The 24,529-nt window shown below is 49.9% G+C and overlaps 1 protein-coding gene across 8 annotated transcripts in view; it reads left to right on the top strand.

The window, feature by feature from the left end:
- The window catches only part of EPB41L1 (erythrocyte membrane protein band 4.1 like 1), a 123,428-nt gene that overhangs the window by 75,438 nt on the left and 23,461 nt on the right, over positions 1–24,529 (top strand). For 5 of the 8 annotated variants that reach the window (XM_049779120.1, XM_049779118.1, XM_049779114.1 and 2 more), the window contains 13 exons: positions 303–467; positions 685–789; positions 1,357–1,399; positions 6,081–6,156; positions 10,518–10,736; positions 12,792–12,879; positions 13,329–13,481; positions 15,413–15,510; positions 15,705–15,880; positions 18,000–18,148; positions 19,014–19,049; positions 20,934–21,116; positions 23,478–23,579. In XM_049779120.1, coding sequence (XP_049635077.1) covers positions 303–467; positions 685–789; positions 1,357–1,399; positions 6,081–6,156; positions 10,518–10,736; positions 12,792–12,879; positions 13,329–13,481; positions 15,413–15,510; positions 15,705–15,880; positions 18,000–18,148; positions 19,014–19,049; positions 20,934–21,116; positions 23,478–23,579 — 1,593 coding nt within the window. The remainder of the gene's footprint in view (positions 1–302; positions 468–684; positions 790–1,356; positions 1,400–6,080; positions 6,157–10,517; positions 10,737–12,791; positions 12,880–13,328; positions 13,482–15,412; positions 15,511–15,704; positions 15,881–17,999; positions 18,149–19,013; positions 19,050–20,933; positions 21,117–23,477; positions 23,580–24,529) is intronic. The other 3 variants (XM_049779119.1, XM_049779122.1, XM_049779117.1) reach the window with 2 other exon arrangements.

The following is a 24,529-nucleotide window of genomic DNA, read 5'->3' as shown; positions in this document are numbered from 1 at the left end:
CAGGTCTGTTCTCAGGAGCCAGGATGGCTCTGATCATTGGGCTGGAATGTTTAAATAGGCAGAGCTGCGGATGCAACAGTCTCTGATGGGAAAGAAGGAGAAAGAGTTGGGTTGCCTTTCAGGTGTTCCTCTCCAAGTTCTCCTCTTCCGCTTGCCCACCACAGAGCCTGAGGCCATCCCTCAGTTCTGAGAGGCAGCAGCCCTCACTTTAGGTCTCAGCCCCAGCACTTCAAAATAAATGTGGGATAAATGACCACAATGTTAAGGTCATACCCAAACCCTTCCCTTGCTTGGACCTACAGAGCCTAGACATGGAGGAGAAGGACTACAGTGAGGCTGATGGCCTGTCAGAGAGGACTACACCCAGCAAGGCCCAGAAGTCACCCCAGAAGATTGCCAAGAAGTACAAGAGTGCCATTTGCCGGGTCACTCTGCTCGATGCTTCCGAGTATGAATGCGAGGTGGAGGTAAGGATTCCAGACATACACCACCACCACCACCACCACCCCACACACACACTGTTGTCCCCTCTCCTCGTTGGTAAATCCTCAGTCCTACTAGAGGGCACCCGTGGAGCCTGGGGTACTTTATGCAGAGAGGACCACCTCCTGGGGTCTCCCTTTTGCCCTGGTGGAGTCAGGGTCACCCTTCCCCTCCTTACACCATCTCTGCTCCCCATTTTAGAAGCATGGCCGGGGCCAGTTGCTCTTCGACCTGGTGTGTGAGCACCTCAACCTACTGGAGAAGGACTACTTCGGCCTGACCTTCTGCGACGCGGACAGTCAGAAGGTTCCTGCATGCCCCAAGGCGATAGTGGGCTTCTTTCCTTCCTTCCCTTACAAAGCTGCAGGCTGGGGACTCCAGGGATCCAGTCAGGGGACCTGCCCTGTTGGAGGGGCTCCTTCCCATGGTTCCCATAGTCTACTTATGTCACCTGGTTTCTGTCATCAGCTTTTCCTCAAGACTCCAGTTTGTGATCCCCAAGACTAAGCCAGCTAAGTCTGTGTCCAGTTCCTTTCCCAACCCAGACTTTCTCTAGAACCCCTGAGTCACTCCCTATAAGCATATCAGGGAAGACAGATTTCCCTGGGGAAACTGAGACATGTATTTCTGCTTTCCCTGCCTTCCCCTGAGTGTCACCTCTGAGCTTTCTACTTCCCACCTGTTCCTGGCAACCTACTAAGGGTACAGCCCTGCCCCCAGGGTATAATACCAGCCCCCAGGGTACCCACTCCAGGCCTGCACTCCATCCCAGCCTTGTTTGTATCCCCCAAAAGCTAACCAAAAAGGTTACTTCCCCACTGGGCTAATTTGGGGTATTCCATACCTTCATTTCCCCTCTGCCTTCTTTTACAGAACTGGCTGGACCCCTCCAAGGAAATCAAGAAGCAGATCCGGAGTGAGTGTCCTACACCCCCATTTCCACTGTTCTGAGGATCTGGGAGGAAAAGGACATCCAAATCACAATGGGGGAATGTGCTCCCTCCAACCCTGGAACACACATTTGAACATATGAGCTTATTTGCTCCATGTGTGTAACAGATATTGGGGTTGGGTTCAGAATCATTCAGAGCTGAGTGGCCAGAATCTCAGACAAGAAAGATAAGAGTATAGGGGCAGAGCAATAGCACAGTGGTAGGGCATTACCTTGCACGCAACTGACCCATGACGGACTGGGGTTTGATATCCCAGTGTCCTATATGGTCCCCCAAGCCAGGACTGATTTCTGAGTGCATAGTCAGGAGTAACCTGTGAGTGTCACCGGGTGTGGCCCAAAAACCAAAAAAAAAAAAAAAAAAAAAAAAAAAAAAAAAAAAAAAAAAGGAAGATAAGAGTCTAGAGGGTTGGAGTGATAGAACAGTGGATAAGGCACATGTCTAGTACACAGAAAACCTAAGTTCAATCCATGGCATCCCATATGGGCCCATGAGCACTGCCAGGAATAATTTTCTTTTTAAAATTTATTGATCGATTAATTGATTGTTTTTTGGGCCACACCCGGTAATGCTCAGGGGCTACTCCTGGCTCTGCACTTAGAAATCACCCGCTGGCAGGCTGGGGGACTATATGGGATGTCAGGAATCAAACCAGGTCCTTCCTGGACCAGCCACATGCAAGGCAAAAGCCCTACTGCTGTGCTATCTCTCCAGCCCCAGGAGTAATTCTTTTTTTTTTTTTTTTTTTTTTTGTGGGTCACACCCGGCAGTGCTCAGGGGTTATTCCTGGCTCCAGACTCAGAAATTGCTCCTGGCAGGCACGGGGGACCATATGGGGCACCGGGATTCGAACCGATGACCTCCTGCATGAAAGGCAAACGCCTTACCTCCATGCTATCTCTCCGGCCCCACCAGGAGTAATTCTTGAGTACAGAACCAGGAATAACCCCTGAGCACCACTGGATATAACCTATAAACAAACAACGAACAAACAAAGATAACAATCTAGAGCTGGCCTGTGAGCAGTGATATTGCTGCCATGTTCAGAATAGCCCCTGGAAGGTACCTGTGAAGTCTTCTGGGACCAGAGGGTAAGCAGGTGGCCTGCGGCTTGTCTTATTCAGGCCTGGTGCCACCTTCTCTCTAGAGTTCTGGCCCTTGCTCAGCTCATGATCTTCATTCTTCCTGTGGGCAGGCCCAGCCTGTAACAGCTAATGAGTCAGTGGGATGCTGGGCCCTACCTGGTCCTGGCTATCTCCTGACAAGACCCAGAGATAGGCAGTCTTATTCAAGGGCATGACATAAGCTCCTAGGCCCGATTCCATGTTCTTAAAGGCCTGGAAAGCATCTAGAGCAGCAAGTGACAGCCTGTGTTTCCTGGCCCATGGAGCAAAGGCTCACTGTGAGTGGAAGAGCTACCCTCAAACGGCAGAAGGGGGATGTAGGTGGCCTTGGCTGGGGGCAATCAGGAGGCGGAGACCTGGCGCCTGGTTGCCCAGGCCCAGCAGGGCCCACATTCGTTGGCTGTGCTGGGCCTGGAGACTGAGCCTGTTACCATGACAGCAGGCAGCTGGGCTGCACTGCCAGCGGGCTCTGCAGGAGGGGCTGCAAGGAGCTCTCCCTGTGGCTCCTATCAATGGGAGACAAAGAGGCAGGGACAATCCCTCCCAGCACGTCCTGGGAGGCTTACAGGGTCCTGGGCCCAGAAGGCTCCATTCAGCTGCCTGAAGCTTACAAACGCCTCCTAAATGGTGAGTGTGCAGCATTAGAGCAGGGCCAGAGCTCCAGAGAGAAGCAGCCGAAGGAATCAGCTGAAGCTCTTCCCCATGGCAGCTCCCCAGTCCGCAGGCCTAGTGCCAGCCATGCCCTGGGCCACTTCAACACCCAGAGCAGCCTTAGCAGAGCCCATCTCTGAATTTCATCTCACTCTCCCTCTTCTGCCCTCTGGAACAGGGGCCCTCTCTTTATCTGCAGCATCCCTTAGCCTTTCTAGGTGGCCCCATGTGCCTAGGCTTCAGGGCTGTGTTTGTTTGTCCCTACATGGTGCCCATTCCCTTGGGCACCCTTTCTGGGCTCTTGCTTCTCCTTAGCAGAACATCAGTGGATCCGAGATGCTTACTTCACAACATGGAGTGGCAGCTGTGCGAACAACATTTAGGGCACTTAGCAGCCTAATTCCAACTCTGATTCTTGTGTTTTTTGTTTGTTTTAGTAGGGGCTGGGGATACGTGGGGACTACTCCTTGCCATACATACAGACCAGACAATTTCAGTTCTTGGGCCTAGAAATGCCATGGGTATTGCTTTAGTGTCCTCAGGGCCACAACCAGTACTGGAAGAGGAAGTGGCATTACCGAGGTCAGAGTCAGTCTCTCCGTGGGTTTGTGTGCCTTCTCTTTAAGTAATCTCCCTAGCACCTTCTTGCATTGTTTTCTTAATAATTTAGTGCCTCAGTCTCCTCTAATGTAAACTGGGCCATTTATAGTACTTTCTGCCAGGGTTATTATGAGCCTTAAATGATTTCTATACATTCTTAGGGCCAGAGCAATAGCACAGTGGTTAGGGCATTTGCCTTGCACGCGGCCAGTCCAGGTTCTATCCCCAGCATTCCACATAGTCGCCTGAGCCTTCCAGGAGTAAGTTCTGAACACAGAACCAGGAATAACCCCTGAATGCTGCTGGGTGTGACCCCCCCAAAAAAAACAAAACAGGGGCTGGAGAGATAGCATGGTGGTAGGGTGTTTGCCTTGCATGCAGAATGATGGTTGTTTGAATCCCGGCATCCCATATGGTCCCCCGAGCCTGCCAGGAGTGATTTCTGAGCATAGAGCCAGGAGTAACTCCTGAACGCTCCGGGTGTGACCCCAAAACAAAAACAAAAACAAACAAAAAATAAAGCAAGAAAAAAAATATCACTATATCTTCAATCTTCAGAATGGTGCCAGTATTCAGTGCGCATTAGTTAATGTTCCTCTTATCATCACCATCATCATTTATCATCATTATGACCACTACTCCTGCTGCTGCTGTTCCTGAGACAGGGATATTTTTCCCTTCGAGGCTGAATTTTCCAAGGTCAGCTATGGTCAGGAGCTTGGACTTTGGGGCAGAGAGTCAGTTTCTGATCCTGCTTCTCTACTGCTGCTAGCTGAGTGCCCCCGATCCCAGCATAGTGCTTTGACCTCTAGAGTCTCCGTCTATGAAAAAAGTCTGTGTCAGCATCACTGTGCAGATTAAATTCCTCTGCATGTCCATGATTTTAGTCAGACATGTGTCTTAGCAAGTTGTAGGGAGTTGGATGGGAAAGATGGTCCCCAGCCAACTCCAGGACAAGGAGGAAGCATATGCCTGGAGTTGCCCTGTCCGAGCACTGCTTCTCTTGCTCATTTTGTCAAGGGTCTTTTTAGAGCACAGGGCCAGAAATGTTGTAGGGAATGGTAGGACCGTTGTTCTGATGGTAGCTCTGGTCATTCCCATCTCTTGTCTCTCTTTCTGTCATAAGTGACTTTAAGACAACTCTTCTTCAACTGCAGACCATTTTCAGCTCAGACCTCAGCCTTTCATTCTTGAGATGTGGCCATTGATTTTTTTTCTTTTCCTATCTCAACTTGGAGGTTAACATTTAACCCTGTGAAATGCCTTACGATGCTTTTAGTCCATTATATTCTCCTTTTAGTTCTTATTTATAATCCAGTTCTGCCATCTGAGGAGTCTGTAACCTAGGGCAGGGTTTTCTAAAGTGTGTTCCAAGGTTTGTTACCTGGCAGGGTGCCCTAGAGAAATGGAGACAGTATGTCAGATACATTTGTTTGTTGTGGGGCCACACCCAGCAAGGCTCAGGGCATATTTAGGGCTTCCTCCTGCCTCTGCACTCAGAACTACTCCTGACAGTGTTCAGGGACCATGAGATGCCAAGGATCAAACCAAATTGGTGATATCACTAAAGCAAAGCAAATCCCCCTACCCACTGTATTATCTCTCTGGTGTCCAAATATATTTTGGAAATCATGTACATTTAAGAAAGGTACAATCTACAGTAGCAGAGTAGGGTGTTAAGATGCCGAGTTAGGAACCCCTAACTGGTTATGATGGTTTCAACCCTTTATCCATGGACTGGTGCCAGCCTATCAAAGTAAAGAAGTTAGTGTTCTGCAGAGGTCACTGCTGTCTGTCTATGGCCTGATATGCAGAGAGCTGCTGGCCTGCTGGTGTGAGAAGGGTGAAAACCACCATTCTTAGCCTTGTTCCCTTAATGGTCTTGGGAACAGTGGGTGCTTTGTACTTCCTCCAGCATTGCCACTTCTAACGAGGTGACCTTGACTGGCCATCTCACTGTCCTCACCTGCAATATGAAACCACCCTAGGACACACTTACAGAATGGCTTCAAGGTTTAGTGAGGCTAAGTGTATTGAATGGTGTAACCGCCAGACACCCTGCCTTTCCTTCCTATTAGCAGGCCAGCCTGTTAACGTTGGACTCAGACTCTGCATCTGCCCTGTGGGATTCACATCCAAGAGTTCCCATTTACATTGCCTGAGGTTATGAACATGAGGAACCTTAAAGAACTGCCATTAGGATGGTACTGTGTGGGACAATCCCCTGGGGTGATGGACATGGCCTCTGATCCTTCTCCTGTCTTCTCAGGTAGCCCTTGGAATTTTGCCTTCACAGTCAAGTTCTATCCCCCAGACCCTGCTCAGCTGACAGAAGATATCACCAGGTGAGAGTCGTGGAGGGGACAGGTGAGCTGACCATGTGGCATGTAATTTGGATGCTTATTGCAGACACCAGATGAAGCAGTGAGAACAGCAGTCACTGGGATCCCATACTTCACTCAAGTAGGCTGTCCTCAGGGGCAGAGGCCCCAAGCACCCAGCCACATCCTCCTCTAACAGTTGTTGTCAGGCCGGAGCGGTGGCACTAGAGGTAAGGCGTCTGCCTTGCAAGCGCTAGCCTAGGACAGTCCTCGGTTCGTTCCCCCGGCATCCGATATGGTCCCCCAAGCCAGGAGTGATTTCTGAGCACATAGCCAAGAGTAACCCCTGAGCATCAAATGGGTGTGGTCCAAAAAAAAACAAACAAACAAAACCAAAACCAAACAGTAACAGTTGTTACCCAGGTGGGTCCTGACATGTCAGCCCCATGGCGAGAGGTTGGAGAGAACACTTTCTAGTGCTGGCACATAGAGTTGGGTTCTGTGTGCTACTTTGTGCTCCTGGGCTTACCTGATGTCTCTTCCTCCCAGAACTGGGGTGTGTGACCTTGTCTGTCACCATGCAGGCTGCTGAATGGGAGAGCCTTGCTGGAAGTACAGGTGGAAGATGTAAGCAGTCTTCCATTCCACATGAGCTTCCAGAGGACCCATCCTCCTGGAACTGGGAGAGGCCTTTCTCTTTTATGGGATGAGGGCTCCTAAGTGGTCCTCAGGAAGCCCAAGACCTCTCCTGGAGATTTGAAGCCAGTAGTTCAGCTCAAGGGCCCTGGGATATGGTACTGCTTGGGCCCTGTTATGCTGGGAATTACAGTCCAGGCCACCCAGGCATTGCTTGGGGGCCTCTAGGACCATACCAGTGATGCTTAGAAGACCAAGTGCGGTGTTGGGATTCGAACTCGGGTCAGCCTCATGTGAGTTAATCACCTTAACTTTTGTACTGCCTCTCCAGCCCTGAGGTTTTTGGTCCATAAGCAGTTCCAAAGAGAATCTCCCATTTGGGGCTATGTCCTCCATAGGGAGCAGCATTCTACCTCTGCTAGTAAGGTGTGACTGGGAGTTATTCCTACAGTGGAGACAGGGAGACTGGGCCTCTCCTTAATGTTTGCCAAGCAGTGGGCAAAGATCCTGGGGTCGGTCCACTGTGGCCTTGGGAGTGAAGACAGCTGCTCCTGGACAAAAGCAGGCCCCTGACCTTGGCTGTTGGCCTCAATGCCAGCCTGAAGTCCAGAGAATAGCAGCAGGATCTGACTCAGTTCCCGGAAAGTCCTAGAAGGCTATGGACTTAGGCCAGCCTCATCCCTTCTCCTCTATTCTGCCCACAGGAACCTCTGCTCATGGTATTGGCATCTGAGCACCACTCTCCCAGGGACACAAAGAGGATGTTAGCCCTGCCCACATGGGTGTCCTCTAGATGGGTGGCCATGGTAGCTGATTAAGTCAAAGCAATTTCTTTTCTGTTTTTATTTTTTGGTTTTTGGGCCACACGCGGCGTTGCTCAGGGGTTACTCCTGGCTGTCTGCTCAGAAATAGCTCCTGGCAGGCACCGGGACCATATGGGACACCGGGATTCGAACCAACCACCTTTGGTCCTGGATCGGCTGCTTGCAAGGCAAACACTGCTGTGCTATCTCTCCGGGCCCTTTTCTGTTTTCTTAATTGAATCTGTAAATTACAGGTACAAAGTTATTCATTATTTATTATTTATTTCAGGCATGCGATATTCCAATACCAATAATCCCTTCACCAGTGTCTTCTTTCCACCAATATCCCTGATTTCCCTCCTTTCTTCATAGTAGACGCATTTTTTATTTCTCCTTTTCATTTCTTTTTTCATTTTTATGTTTTGTTGTTGTTGCTGTTGTCATTTTGGATCACACCTGACTATACTCAGAGGTTATTCCTGGATCTGTACTCAGGAATCACTCTTAGGGAGTAGCCATAGGGATGCCAGGGATTGAGTCCAGATCAGCTGCATGCAAGACAAAGAGTACTGACTGTACTATGGCTCCAGCCCCCATTCCTTCACCCCTTTTTTAGGCACTGTGGCTTACAATAATGTTACTGATAGGGTATCATGCATGTCCCTTTATATCCTTTCGGCACCCAGTCCTTGTCCAGAATGACCACTTCCCTCCATCATAATTGTAGCAGTTCCTTCCCTGACATATCTCCTACTTACCCTCCATTGGCAAGCTTCTTATTAATGACCAGCTATCTCGCTCTACACTTCTACTGCTTTTGGTCATTTGTTATTTCCCTGATATGTTTCTTTAAACCCTGCAGATAAGTGTAATCATTCTGTCTGTCCCTTCGTCTCTCTTATTCATTTCATTCAGCATGATTCTCTCCACATCCATTCATGTAGCAGAAAATTGCATGACTTCATCTTTTCTTACAGTTGAGTAGTATTTCATGTTGTATATGTATCATAACTTTATCCAGTCATGTGTTCCTGGGCACTTGGGTTGTTTCCAGATAATAAGTCAAAGCTATTTTGGCCCAAAATAAATGGGTCAAAGTGATGAAGAAGTAAAGATTGGTCAGTGTGTTGGGCAGATTTCCCTACCTTTTCCTATGATTCCACAAGAAGCCCAGGAGCCTGCATTTGTAGAAGTGAACATGACTCTGAAGAGCCCTGCCTTGAACACACAGGGGCCAAGGTCTCTTCTCCTATCTATCAGGGCTACAGTTCTGTCTTCAAAGCAGTGTCATGGAGCAATGCAAATTAACACTAAGTGAAAGTCACTAAGAACGGGGAAAAATGGGGAAACACAACAAAATGGGCTCCAAGGAGGCATTGCTGGTTGAGAACACATTGCAACATTTTCCGGAAATGCACAGTAACTGGAAAAAAGCAATAAACATAGCTTTAAATGATTCCAAAAATTGTAAAAGCCATCCAAGTGTGCATAAAAGTTATATAAAACAAATCATAGCCGACTGATTGGAAATGTTTTCTTTAAACTGATTTGTTTTGAGACAGTTCAGTGAGAGCCGGCTGCAGAAGACACACTTTTCAATTTCTTGTTTTTTCTTTTTTCTTTTGTTTCTGGGGTCGTACCTGGCAGTACTCAGAGCTTACTCCTGACTCTGCTCAGGATTCATTCCTTATGGAGATTGAGGGGGACATGCTGAAAATCAAACTCCGGTCAGCTACATGCAATACCTGCTGTACTCCTGCCCAAAGGAGCACACTTTGAGGAAATGATGCTAATCCATTTTTGGCTGTAGATGCTGAGGCTCAAACCAAGTAGGGCTGGAGCAATAACACAGTGGATAGGGAACTTGCCTTGCACGCAGTCAACCCTGGTTCAATCCCAAGTTTCCATTTATGGTCCCCCTGAGTCCACCATGAGTGACTGCTGATCACAGAGCCAGGAATAACCCCTGAGTACTGCCAGCTGTGGCCCAAAAAACCAAAATAAAATAAAATAAAGCAACCAAGTAGGGATGCTCAAGTTATAGGCGCCACCTTGGGGAGGCCCTTTCGTATAGCATGTCATTTGAATGGAGAGAAAACTGTAGGAACAGATGTCGTTTGTACTGTACACATTGTAAAGTACAGGCCACATCAAAATTGGCTGCTTTACCAAAGTGTGGTAGAGCAGGAAGGACTGGCCACTCCATTGATGACTGGGACCTCTGGGGGTAAATTGAGACTGAACCAATGCCATGTGTAAGGTTTACATTCATAAAACCACTAAGAATGTGTCAATGGGGGTTGGAGCCATAGCACAACAGGTAGATAGAGCACTTGCCTTATACACAGTTGATCCCCAGCATCCTATATGGCCTCCTGGACCCCTCCAGGAATGATCCCTGAGTGCAGAGCCAGGAGTAAGGCCTGTGCAGAGGCCTGTGTGCCCTCACAAACAGAACAATCAAAAGAGGTAACAAATTGGTAGATGGCTATGAAATTGAAAATGCTAGGATGGTAGTGAAAAAATAAATCTCTAAAACTCAAGAAATGATGTTTTGACGAAGTTGCAAAGCCATCTTTTATAACGTGCCCAGCTTAGGCATAAGAGAAATGCTGGCATCGCGGCCTGAGAGATAGCATGGTGGTAGGGTGTTTGCCTTGCATGCAGAAGGATGGTGGTTCAAATCCCCAGCATCCCATATGGTTCCCTGAGCCTGCCAGGAGCAAAATCTGAGCATAGAGCCAGGAGGAACCCCTGAGCACTGCCGGCTGTGACTTGAAAAACAAAAACAAAAAGAAAAAAAAATGCTGGTGTCTATGAGCATCCACCTGCCTCTGAGTCGGACCCTGATCAATTTGGTGCTGCTGGACTGGAAGGACAACTGTGCTTGAGAGCATCTCTGGAATATTAGGCTCCACACCCATGCCTACTCTCCCTCATCTTCAGATACTACCTGTGCCTGCAGCTGCGGGCGGACATCATCACGGGCCGCCTGCCCTGCTCCTTTGTCACGCATGCCCTGCTGGGATCCTATGCTGTGCAGGCTGAGCTGGGTGACTATGATGCTGAGGAACATGTGGCCAATTATGTCAGCGAGCTTCGCTTTGCCCCCAATCAAACCCGGGAGCTGGAAGAGAGGATCATGGAACTGCACAAGACATACCGGTGAGTGATCTCCCCTGGGGTCACCCTCTCAGGTGGCCAGAAACTTCTTCCTCAGCCCCGTGGATGCCATCCATATGCATGGACCTTGTCCCTCATTTGAGGTGTGCTGAGAGCTGGCCATCGACTTGGGCTGCCTCTGTCCACCAGGAATGGGTGCCATTAGTCACATCCTTTGCTGAGCTCCTTCAGGCATGTGAAGATTCCCTGCCTCTAACCTGTGCCAGTCAATCTTTTTATCTGCCAGTGGGAGGTAGAAACAGCCCCACTGTGTCCCTGCTGTTTTGATCGCTGCATTAAATGCAGAAGTTTGGACTCTAAAGCCAGACTATCATCAGGGTTCACCTGACTCTGCCCCTTTTTAGCCAGGAGTTTGGACAGGCAGTGCAGTCTTCTCACTCATTTCCTCATCTGTTCCCTGTGGCTGCTCAGAGAATCTACCTCATTGGCTTACTGGGGTGCATGAGCCACTCCCGTGGAAGACATGTGTGTCAGCAGTGATGGAAGGTTAGGCCTTTCCCCAGGAGGAGGAGTCAGTCATTCTCTGGCTCTGTGGTACAAGCTAGCCATTCCTTTAACCTCCACTGTTGCCCATAGCTGGCTATAGTCTCAGGTGAACAGTCTTGCACTATAGTTGGGACTTGGGAAGGAGAATTTTCTATAAAGGATCTTTGGCCTCACTGGGCCCATGGCATTAGAAGCCTAGAAAAACACCCCCTCCCTCTTTAGTAACTCACTGAATGCTCCCCACAACAACCTGATGTGAGGGTGCCACTCTCCTGGGGAGAATCCTCAAAGGAAATGGTCTCCAGGGTCCTTTCAAACTGCAAGTGCTTTTGGTTTCAGAGCAGGGTTGTTATGGGAAAGCTGAGTGTGCACTGTGAGGCCTGAAGGCTGCTGGGCGTGGGGTGGGGGATGGTGCTGATTATCTGGTACAGTGAGGATGGAGGCTTTGAGGAGGGTGTGTCCCTGGGACTGCAGCTGGAGAGACCCAGGGCCAGATGTGGTGGGAAACCTGATGTGACTGGGGGTGGGGATAGGTGCATATATACAGATGTGACTCCGAAAACTTAGACAGTGGTTCTGACCTGGCTCTGTTCACAACCTATATATTCAATTGTGTTCAGTAGTAAGTGGCAGCTGTCCACCTGAGGGCAGTGTTTCGTTGACTAGCCTCTGCCATCCCTTCAGAGGTAGCTGGAGATGCTAGGAACTGGCTAGAGTCATTATTCTGATCAAGCTCCCATCAGTGTGGGCTGTTGAAATGGCTCAGCCATGCCCTACCAGAAGCAGCCCTTTGGACTTAGAGCATATTGACACCAAGAGTCCACAGATCTAACATTCTGAGGCAGACAGAGAAGAAATGGGAAATAGAGACTTGGAGGGATAAGTGCAGGTCACCTTATTTGCATTCGCTTTCTGACTTTGGCCTTTCATGACTGTGTGTCCTTGGGAGATCCACTCAACCTTTCCAGGCCAGTTTCCACAGCTGAGGAAGGGGAGTAATGAGAGTGTCTCTCCCAGGGTGCTAGTATGAGGATCCAGTATGTCTGGAGGTCCATGTAAAGTGCTTGGAATTTAGTCAGCAGAGACAGTGAATGTTGACTGTGGCCCAAAGTGAAATGGGCCCTTTCTCAGAAACCACGGTAAAGAGGGAATCCATGAGTCCCAGAACCTCTCTCTCCAAGAAGGGAAACTGTCTACTGTAACTCAGGGGACAGGAAGTGGGTTCTGAGACCAAATTCCAGCAGAAATGTATCCTGCAGGAAATTGTTCTGTGGGGATTTGCATGATTCCTACCTGACCACAGAGAAGCAAAAATTGTGACTTGCCCATAACTCGGGAGGCAAAAATCTAGACTCTCAACTCAGCCTGGGAGAGCTTCCTAGAGGCAATGACTAGGCCTGGGCTTAAGCAGGGGGAGGGATGGAGCAGGTGGACAAAAGGAATACAGAGGTCTGTCATCTTGTACTGGAGGAAAGGTAATGGAATCACTAGAAGTGGCTGCCTTGGGCCAGCTTGCCTTCTCACTACCGCCCGAACTTTTCTTTCTCATAGGGGCATGACCCCGGGAGAGGCAGAGATTCACTTCCTGGAGAACGCTAAGAAGCTTTCCATGTATGGAGTTGACCTGCACCATGCCAAGGTATTGTCAGCCCAGGGGGTGCCCCAGGAACTGCCAAGTCTCATTGTACAACATGAAGCCCAGCCCTGAATTACCTCCCACCTTTTCTTTTCCTGCTTCTTGTCCCTCCAACCTCCATAACCCCTTGTTCTCCCCATAGTGGTCCTCATTATTTCCTGTTATTTCCTGTATTTGTTGCCTGTTTGTTCTCCACTAGCTGGGGCACCTCCTGAGGGAGAGTTATATATAGATCTACCTTAATGGGGTCTCCTGAGCATATGAAACTCAGCCTAACGCCAACTAGAAAACCCAAAATGGGGAGTCAACTCTGAACGACAATGAGCTGATATGTGGGGAGGAGCAAAAGAGAGGGTGACTGAGTGTCCCTGGAATTCTGGTGGGGGCCCCAGCGCTGCCCCTGAGGAGAGGAGGTTGGGACGGGGGCAGGCTCCAGGCTCCTTCTCACACAGGACTCGGAGGGCATCGACATCATGCTTGGCGTCTGTGCCAATGGCCTGCTCATCTACCGTGATCGGCTGAGGATCAACCGCTTTGCCTGGCCCAAGATCCTCAAGATCTCTTACAAGAGGAGTAACTTCTATATCAAGATCCGTCCTGGAGAGGTGAGCCTGCCCCTGCCTCATCTTGCTGGAATAAACTAGAAGGAGAGGATTCCCTCACTGGGTCTGGACCAGGAGCTCTGAGTGGGGGTGCTGTGAGACATCCTTTTCTGTAGGACTCTCTATACAGACTTCATATCTTAGATATGTGCCTGCACATACAAAGATGCACAGACATACACAGAGATAGATATACACTCACACATAACCATGCACAGTTGCATACTTGGAACACAGGTACACAGAGACACAGAGGTACAGGCAACACACAGATACACAGATGTACACACAGGTGCATACACAAATACAGACATATACACAGATACACACATGCAACTCCAGACTCACCATAGATGTACACAGACACTATGTACAGATACAGTACAGGCATAGACACACACATACGCATGTACAAATATACACTCACAGATATATACACATACATATATAGAGACACAGACACGCACAGACACAGACACAGTTAGACACAACAAACATACGTAGATATACAACAGATGGATACACACGGTACATTACAGACAGATGCATACATAAACACACAGATGCATATACAAATATACGCACAGATACATATAGATACAGACACAACACACACAGACAAACACAGATACATGTACCGACACACAAATACAGATATGCCCACACAGACATACCCAGGCTCATGCAGACACACATGAAAGCACAAACAGATGCACTGAAAATGGCGTCTGCCCCTGTGGCTCACATCAACGCATTCCTGTTTTCTCTCTGCTTTTTTGGGCTGGCTTGTGTGCACCCCACACACAGACTCTGGCTACACACACACACATTACCAGTTCTAAGCCACTATGGCTCTAGCTCTAGAATGATCATGAGCCCACATGCCTTCACAGCCTCCTTCTCATGCACACCCCACTGTGTGCTCCTTGCTGGCATCCTGTCTTATCATCACTGAGTCATGTTCCCCAAAGCCACTGAAGAGTACTTAAAAGCCTCTTCCTTCCCATCCAAACACATCAAAACTGCCCCCATTCTCTTTAAGAGCTCCTGAAAGATAGTACAGTGGCTAGAGCATTTGCCTTGCATGCAGTTGACACCTGGTTAATCCCCAGCATTGCATGTGACCCCTTACCAGGGGTCTCAAACTCAATTTACCTGGGAGCTGCAGGAGGCAAAGCAAGGTAAGTGATCCTTGAGTGCAAAGTCAGTAGTAAGCCTTGAACATTGGGGGGTGTGACCCAAACAACTAAAACAAAACAAAACAAAGAAAGATTCCTCTAGGGCAGGGCCACAAAATGTTGTACGGAGGGCCACAAACGGCCCTTGGGCCGTGAGTTTGAGACCCCTGCCTTAAGCCCAACCAGTAGTAATTCCTGAGCCCCACCCGGTGTCACCCAAAACCAAAAGACCACCAAAAGAACGTCTTTCCCACTGAGGCTGAAGTTTGAACCCCACTGGGTGTGTGTGGGTGTGGGTGCCTGCCTCTCTCTGTCTCTGTCTCACTGCCCCATGCTGTCTGGCTCCTTTGACCTTCTCTCAGATCCTTGAAGAAATGCAGGGCCTTCCTACCCAGAGCTCTTCACTTCCCAGGATTCCCTTTCCCACCACCTCACCTAGTAGGTTTCTTCCCATCATTCATATCTGTGTTGGGAGGCTTCCCAATTGCCTTCCTGAAAAAGCACTCAGTCCTGTCATCACACCCACATCTCTTTATGCCTTTGTCAGGAATTGCTCACTCCTCTCAGATTCCCACAATCTTCTTTGGCTACTAGGGTCACTGTGGGTTCTGTAACACCCTTGTTGAAGAATTGGGGATTGCTCCCTTCTTGAGTCAATGCATGAACGAAGCACATGTGCATGAGTGGATAAATAGACAGGCCGAGTGATGAGAGGTGGCTAGATCTGGCCTCTCACCTGGCCTTCCTTCTTGGCAGTATGAACAGTTCGAGAGCACCATTGGCTTCAAGCTCCCAAACCACCGGTCAGCAAAGAGACTATGGAAGGTCTGCATTGAGCACCACACCTTTTTCCGGTGAGCTTGAACCTGGGATAGGGCATGGGATGGGGAGAGAGCAGGAGAGTGTGCTCTCAGGGGCCCTGAAAGGCCACTCTTATCTCCTCCCTCATGTCTCATTCCTCATTGTCATCTGGGCATGATGGGAGCTGGTAGGTCAGTGGGTTGAAGACCTGATTCCTCTCCTCCTCTCCACTTCCCAACCTTTACAGGCTGGTATCCCCTGAACCCCCACCCAAAGGCTTCCTAGTGATGGGCTCCAAGTTCCGGTATAGTGGGAGGACCCAGGCCCAGACTCGCCAGGCCAGCGCCCTCATCGACCGGCCTGCACCCTTATTTGAGCGCTCCTCCAGCAAACGGTACACCATGTCTCGCAGCCTTGATGGAGGTGAGCCCCTCACTGGGGGCACCAGGGTCATGACAACACTCAATTTGGTGACTTCCCAGCATTTGGGCAGCTCTGGGACAGGGGAGGAGGGGGTCCACCAAATGCCAGCATCATTCCCGCTGGCATGAGACCCATCAATCCTTAGACTTCCTGGTACTTCCCTAAGTTATTGCCTTTTAAAGTCCCAAGTTCGGCCAGGTGATTTTCTGGTGCCCTACCCAAGAAACTTTGCAATTCTCAGGTGGTACGTACTAAGGAGATGAGTGCTGTGCATATGTGGCAGGCATGGGCGGAGCTGCCAAACAGAGGCTGAGACCATTCTTCTGGTTCCTTGGAGCTCTAGGCAGGCTGACATCAGCTGCATGGTGCTCTCTGCTGCCCATGTGCTAGTTGGCTGACAGGGGGGGTTATGTGTCAACAAGAAATGGTCCTACAGGTTCTGTTTCAAACAGATTGGAGATTCTGAAAATAAGATCCATGGATTATATCAGAATCAACTTTGAGCTTGATCCAGCTTGACCCAGCCTCTTCCTCCCCTCTTTTAACTTTTTGGAAGAGGTTTAGAAGTCAGATGGAGTGCTAGGGAGAGTGAGAGTTTGTTAGATCTGAGTTCAGTCTCAACCTAGATATTCAATAGCTGCTCTGTGGGCATGGAAAGTAATGATGGATGGATGGATGGATGGATGGATGGATGGATGGATGGATGGATGGATGGATGGATGGGTGGGTAGGTGGGTGGGTGTATGGATAGATGGATGGATGGGTGGATTGATGGGTGGATAAATGGATAGATAGACTGACAGATGGATGATGGGTGGGAGGGCAGATAGGTAGATAGACAAACAGATGGACAAATAAGTAAATAAATGGATGGACAGGTGGATAGATGGACAGATGAGTAGGTAAATGGACATATGGGTGGATGGTCAGATAGATGCATGGGTGGATAAGTAGATGAATGTATGAGTGGATGCATGGATGATGAATGTGTGGGTGCATGCATGGTTGGATGGACAGATGGACATGAATGGATGAGTAGAAGAATGTATAGGTGAATGGACAGATGGATGGATGAATGGGTGGATGGATGAACGGGAGGCTTAAACAGCTTAACTAATCTGATTCCTTTTTCTGTCTGCTTCCTGTGTTAGAGGGAGAACTAAACAAGATATGCTTACACAACACCCAGAACAGTTCTTACATATACTGGGATCTTATCAATTACAAACAATTATTTACTATAGCCATAATAAATGACATCTGCTTTTAGGATTTTAAAGGGCAGCTTAGAGATGGGAGGAGTCTCAGCATGTCCCCTGGACATGAGAATAGCATCCCAAGCTAGCCAATGGTGCCTAGTACTGTGAAGGTCTGATGAAACAGTGTGCACTAAAGAATACAGAACAAGTTCTTAGAAACAAAACTCTGTTCTACTTAAACCTGGGTTAGTCCCAAGGTTCTTCTGTTTGTGTTCTGGTCATTTTCATTCAACATTTTCCATTTTTTCAGCTTGAGGTGAGATTCAGAAGTGGGGGTAGGGAGCAGGGAGTACAGTTGGAAACCCCATCCCTCTCTATTTAGGAACTTGCTTGGGGAAACAAGTGACAACAAGTTGGGGGTATACCTGCCTCCAGTTCCCCATAATTTACTTATAAAGAAGCAGTTGTTTACAAACTTTAGAACTTCAGCTTTTGATAGGGGTAAACAGTATGGGTACCTGGCTAGCTAATGGTTAAGGGGTATTTGGCTACTGCCACTCCCCCGGACAGGGCCTGTGGGGGCCAGCATCAGCTGAAGGTTCATATGGTACCTGACATGCTTTCCAGTCCTTTCCTTCACCAGCTTATTCATTCTTCCCCTTTGCTGTTGAAAGTGGGTGCTGCTTATAGTTAAAGGAACTGAGGCCCAGACCTGCTATATGATTTACTCAAGGTCGCAGAGCCAACAGCCTCGTTTTGAGATTTGAACCCTGCTCCCATCAGCACAAGCCCTGGGCCAGATTGCTTCATCCCGCCTGGTGTTGTTTTGTGGGTGTGAGGAAGCCTCTCTGCTGTGGCGGGGCAGGGCTGGCTCTCCGGGAGACACTCATGTGGCCATCTGGCCATCTCCAACTCCTCAGCAGAGTTCTCTCGCCCGGCCTCCGTCAGCGAGAACCATGACACAGGCCCAGACGGGGACAAGAGGGAGGAGGATGGCGAGTCGGGAGGTCGGCAGTCAGAGACGGAGGAGGGCGAGGTCAGGACGCCCACTAAGATAAAGGAGCTCAAGGTAGGATCCCGGCTTTCTCCTGCCTCTGACTTGGTGGTCAGGGTCCCATCCTGGGTCCCACCTAGACCTTCAGGTGCCCCCAGCATCCTGGATTGAGGGGGGCATAAACACCTGACTATGGGAGGCAATGCTGTGTGTGTCCCTGCCCCCTGGTTCCTTTGGTGAGACTGTTCCCAGAGGATTTCAGACCCTCTTATCATTCTGGATTCACCCCTGTCTGTGATTCGGATCTGCACAGCCCACTCCTTCGTCTCAGACAGACTATATCAATGTGACCCTACCACTGGCCTACCCCACCCCATACCTCAGCACACATTCAGGAGATTACCTGCATGCAAGCACAGACACCCCACATGTACACATGTACACATGACAACAATGCAACCCATACACATGTACACACATATATCTGCTTATACTTGTACATAACTAGGTGCTCTCACATGCATAGAGCACACACATGCAACACACCAACACATGTCACAGCACATAGTCATGTATTCCACCACACATCATGGTGCATGCCCATGATCACATGCTATTTGTGTGGTGTGTTGACACATGTTGTGCAATACACACACATACATGGACACAAGGAGCTGGTGTCTCCCTGCCATCCACCCCACCTTGGTGCACTGGCTGAAGCAATCTCTAACACTGGCAGCAGGAGTCCTCACATCCCTCCTGGCCACCAGTTTCATGTTCACATGCCCACCCCACTCCCCAAACCCCGCTGGTGACTGAGCCACCAGGTTCCCTGACCACTGCTGCTTGGGTAAGAGCTCTGGACAGGGCCAGTCAAGGTCTCTAAGCTGTTGGTTCTACTGACCCTGCCGGTTCCTTCCCTCCTCCTGTGTCCCGCCAGCCGGAGCCAGAAACCACGCCGCGACACAAGCAGGAGGTACTGCATGGCCCTGTCTCTGCATTCCCACCATCCAGAGCCCTCTCATTTGTCCATCCCACACTCCAGTCCTAGCACGTCTCACCTCAGCTCCATCTCTGCTCCCACTGTTCCCCTCTACTCTCCCTGCTCCCCACTGCTCAGTTCATGTCTCCAGCACCAGATTCCACCCCACTCCATCCCTGTGTCAGCCCCAACAGGCCATGTTCTGCCTCCATGAAGTTCCCCTCTGCACTCCCCTCATAAACCTTTCTTTAAACGCATCTCCTGCACCACCATTTGCTCACATTTCCACATCTCATCTGTATCCTGTATCTTCACCCCAAATTTTTTCCTGTGTCATTTTCCAGTTGTGGGCAGGAAATAGGGGGGGTGGGGAGGAGGCCAAGAGTTCCAGACAACTTTGGGCAGGGCCTGTGGCCATCCCAAGAAGCCCCCTGCCCCTGTCTTCCTTTCTGTGCCCATGAGCCTCCTTCCTGCAGTCCCTAGTTTCATTTGTATCTTGATGGCTAGAAAGGTGGAATTCTCCTGGGCCCAAGAGAAAGAAGCAGAGGCCTGGGCGGGGGAGGAATAGGGCCCTGGTCTTGGAGTTCCATGTTCTGTTGCATTCACTATTCTGCCCTCATCCTTGGATGACTTTAGGTAGATGCACTCTTCCTATGCCCCCACTTGTACAGCACTGTATTGAGACCAGCTTTTCCAGAGGCCTGCCTAATATTCCAGAGTGCCAGCCTCCCTGGCTTCTACCAGCTGGAAAGGTCAACCCATGCCTGCCAAGCCCATTGATAGATTCAGGAGGGAGGACCACAGTCCTGGTCATGGGTCCATGGCGCCCAACCAGTAAGTCTGAGGGTTCTGGGGTTGGACTCCAGACATTGGCCTGAGCTCTGAGTAGTACTGGCTTCCATCCTGAGGGTACGTGGGGTCATTCAAGTCAAACCTCTAGAGGCGTCTGGCCTCAGGGCCAGGTTACCTTCCAGATTGTTCCAAAACCTCCCCATCTGACTTTGTAATAGCTGAGATTTTTCCAGTCCAGATTGGAGTCCCCAAACAGTCCTGCAGAGAGGGGTCTCCAGGCAGCCTTCCCACCCCCTGGCTCAGAGGTAGGGCCCTATTGACTCCTGAGCAGAAGATGCACCTTCCTTGACTGAGAGGCAGGTTCTCTTTGTGTGGGACTCAGCTCCACTCAGTCCTGTCACTCAGCAGGAGACACACCTGTGACATCAGCGTCCTCCAGCCCGAACCATTCTTTCTTCTCCCTGCTCTCCCAACCTCCCAAACACCCGATAGCACCTCATTACTCTCTAGTTCAATGTCCCCTGGCTCTGAAGACATTGGGGGAGATCCTGGATATGTGGTTGGGGAGATGGGATGTACAGTGAAAGATGGAACATGGTCCTGCCCCAGCTCCTTGGCCCAATGTGGGAATAGCACCCCTTATTTCAGCTCACTGTGGCTTTGTATTTTCAGCTCTGGCCAGACTTGAGCAAGTGTACTCCTAGGCCAGAAACCCTGCCTCATCATTGGATGCAGTGTTAGCCAGGCAGGGAGGGGACAGATAGCTAAGGAGAGGCTGCTGTCATAAGTGGATGGAGAATTCTCTTCTGGGTACAGTACAGCTCCCAGCATCAGGGAAACTTGGGCTGACATGACTTTGGGATGAGGAGACTGGATGTCTCTCTTGTCAAAAGTGACTTAGTCCCTCTGTTGGCTCTTTTGTGCTCCGTGCCCTTGTTGGGGCTCCCAGCTCTGTCAGGGTGAGGTAGTGCTGGGGACAGGGTGTGGGCAGTGACTTTTACTGCTGGAGGTCAAGTGTTCCCACTTCTTGCACTTGATCCCACATTCTGCCTTGGGGGTTTACTTCTGTGCCATCTACACCTCTAGTTCTTAGACAAGCCGGAGGATGTACTGCTGAAGCACCAGGCCAGTATCAATGAGCTGAAGCGGACTCTGAAAGAACCCAACAGCAAACTCATCCACCGGGACCGAGACTGGGAGCGGGATCGTCGGCTGCCCTCCTCACCAGCCTCCCCATCCCCCAAGGGCACCCCTGAGAAAGCCAGCGAGGTAAGTATCAACACCCCTTCCCCATTATACCCTGTCTGGACAAGCAAGTCCTCAACATTTTTCAGTATGTCTGATAGGAAAAGCCAGATGTGAACCAATGGTGGTATGCGTAGTTCAAAGGCAACCAGGTGTGAGTTACCAGAGGTATATGTGGTTCATGAGACAGTAAGGTGTGAGTCACTAGTGGTACACACAGTCCATGGACAAGCTGGGTGTAAGCTACAGTGTTATGTGTCATGCACCAAAACACTTTAAACAGGTGTTCCCAAGAATCTCAGGCTCTGAACTCTGAGGGGCTCTGAACTCTGATGGGCATGGTGGTATCATGCCCATCCCTTAAACCAGAGCCTTCGGTGCCTTCTGGGGGGAAGGAGAGGAGTCTCTTGGGAAACTCCTTTAAATCCTCTCAGGTGGAACAGAGTCCCTCTCCAGCAAAATCAGGCTTGCAGCCATTGCTACAGAAAAGGATCCCACATGACCTGCCTTTCTGAGTGGCAAGCATGGGGGTGTTTTCTCAACTGAACACAAGATAAAGATAGGACTTCTTGAGAAGTCCCGTATTTATAAGCCCAAGCTGTTATTTTTAGGGCTGCTAACTCTTGGCAGGATTCACCCCCATTTCTACTGAGGTTTTTTTTCTCTCTAGTGCTGCTGCCTACTGGTCTCAAACCCAACTGCAGTCTAGACTTCTGCCACCTGGGTTTGTGTTCTGGCCCCACTGACTGCCAGCTGGATCCTTCCTGGCTGAGACCAGACCTCCCAGGGCCTCTGTTGGGTACAGGGAGTCACAGCACCAAGGCCACAGGCCCTTCCCCCCAGACCTCATGTTACTTACTGCCCATTTTTGTAGGCTAGTTCATGGGATTCTTTTATAGAATATCACTTACACACCAGCCTTCCTCCCAGAGCTGGAACCTGCTTGGTTCAATTTTTTTTTAAAGATGGGGTTGGAGTATGGATGGAGACACGAAAGTGCTGAACAGGGAAGGTCTTGTTCATGTGGACCAGATGTGGACATTTTCTCATGTCCCACCAGGGCCTTTGATGGCAGCTGCCCTCAGTGCTACCTCTTCTTTAGCTGAAAGCCAATGTAGATCACCTGTGGAGGGGTCCGGTCCCCTCTGGCGTTGTGGTTGATGCAATAGGTGATGCATTTGAAGCTGAGCCTCAGTTGAATGAGCCAATGAGCACTCTTCTGGTAACAGACAACAACGGTCTCTTCCAGGGGGCTGCTGGGAGACAATCTGGCTGGTGAGCCACAGTTAGTTGTGCTCTGGGCCGGGCATGTAAATCTCTGCTTCTGGGGTCACCTGTGGCACAATGAGGATTTTCAAGGTCTCCTGGGGTTGGTTGGTTCATGGGGACTGATCTAGTGTCCTGTTACATGCCCTCCAATCCCCATTCTGCCCTGAGAGAGACTCGATCCTGGGGGCCTCAAATTAATCCTGGCTTAGACCTAAAGCTGGGTCTAGCTGAGGATCTCGATGAGTCCAACAAGAGTTTTCAAGCAGCCAGGCTTGAGGTGAGCCCCATCTGCTGGCAGAAGCTGGAAGAGCTAGAAGAAGGTTTTTAGAAAAAGGTGGATCCTGGCCCACTCCAGAGGCATAATTGCCTGCTGCAAAGAAGGAATTTTAGTGGTCTGCATGCCATGCCCCACCAGCATCTAGAGATGATTGTGGAGGAATAGAGGAGCCCTTAGCTAAGAGTTGGACTGGGTCCTTGGGTGAGCTCACTCTTCTGAGTCTCACTGGGAACCGTCCCTTCACAGGAACTATACCCCCACTCCCCAAAGCTCCTCCACAGGGTTGGTGGGAAGGTTGAGAGAAAACAGGGGTATAAAGCACTTTAAGTGCTGATGGCAGCCACATTCTGGATATGAGATTTGTGAAGGATTCCTTCAAGGATATGCCACCCAGAGTTCCTGTATAGTTGGAGGGGCCTCACCTGGACCAAGAGAAAAACAGTGGGAGCTTGAGCTGAAATAGGTACCTCCAACTATAAAGAAGTTCCCTTGAGTCAAACCCAGGTATGCGGTATACATTTCTTTTTCAAACTGACTTTGTGAAAGGGCTGCGACCCAAATTGCAGAACAGCATCAGAGCCTAAACCTCAGACTCCTTCCAGGAAAATTCTAGCCAGAGTTCTGGGGTGTGGCCTCCAGGGCACAAGGGTGGGCTGGTGGGGCAGGGTGCCATGAGCTCCCACCTCTGGGGCTTTATCCACACCTCCTTGGGCGTCATGAATTCCAATTTCTGGAGCTACAATTCACCGACTCTGTGTGTCTCTCCTGCTTCTTCTCTCTCCCCATTTCCCTCTCTCTTCCCTCCCCCTTTTCCTCTGGCCTTGGGGCCTCCCCTGCAGTCCCTGAAGAGCCAGAACACCTCGTGGGACTTGGTGCCTGAGTCTAGGATGGCCACAGGCTTGGAAGTGTTCACTCAGAAAAGTCTTGCTGCATCTCCTGAGGTTACTATTTGTCTCCCACCACCCCCCAGGCCCACCCACAGTCTGGAGAGACCCATTCTCTGGGCAAGGTGGGTGGGGGCCAGATTCTGCCCTGCAGATGGGTCTCTGTGTGGTCCCCCAGCTGTGACGAGCAAGCATCCCAACCCCAGTGATTCTCATTTGTGGCACCTTCGGGTTCCATGAGGCTAAGACTAATCAGAAGGCCAGGACTGACACCATTCAGAAAAGGCCACTTTTGAAGCAGGGGTAGACGTGACCCCGATTCTCAGCTCAGGATTTAAGTGTGTGGAGGTGGGTGGGATTTAGTCCTGGAACCTGAGTGCCTCATTGCCCTAAGAAGGCAGCAGTGACCAGTGATGGGGCACGTCCTGCTCATCTCCTTAGGTTGTTTAGGCAGGTCTCTTGAGTGAGGAGAGCTTGGCTTCTGGTGGTGTGATGAGATCTTGGTATTTCTTGGGCCCTTAGAAACACTCCAGGCTGACTATCCTACAGGGCCTTGGGGATATGCATTCTTACCTCTCTACCTACTCCTTACCTGCTGGTCCAGTGTACAGTCTTTTTTGTGACTGAGAGTCTACTGGAGCAGCCAGGGACAGGTGTCAGCCAGGCTAGTGCCAGGACATGGAGCTCAGTGCTCTATGAGTTCTTCCAGGAGTGAGGAAAGATGCTAAGCAGAGACTAACAAGCCTGCTCTTAGGAGGAACTGAACAGAGTTGAAACAGTTGTGGGGTCCAGAGGTGTTCCTGAAGCCAGGCTTGGTGACCATTATGTCCCGAGGTGTGGGAGCCCCTAACAAAGCTCTTTAGTGTCTTCTTGAACCTCTGCCTCCCACTCCTATAGATAGGCTTCTGCTGTTCTTTTGTCTTCCACTGGGGAGTTGACATTTTATATTAACATCTGCCTTTTATTCAACAGGGGCCCCTGCTCTGGCCCCTGATACTCCTAAATCT

Source organism: Suncus etruscus, chromosome 9 (genome assembly GCF_024139225.1).
Source record: "Suncus etruscus isolate mSunEtr1 chromosome 9, mSunEtr1.pri.cur, whole genome shotgun sequence".
NCBI lineage: Eukaryota > Metazoa > Chordata > Mammalia > Eulipotyphla > Soricidae > Suncus > Suncus etruscus.
The sequence above is the reverse complement of the archived record's forward strand: the minus strand, read 5'-3'. Positions and strand labels throughout refer to the sequence as shown.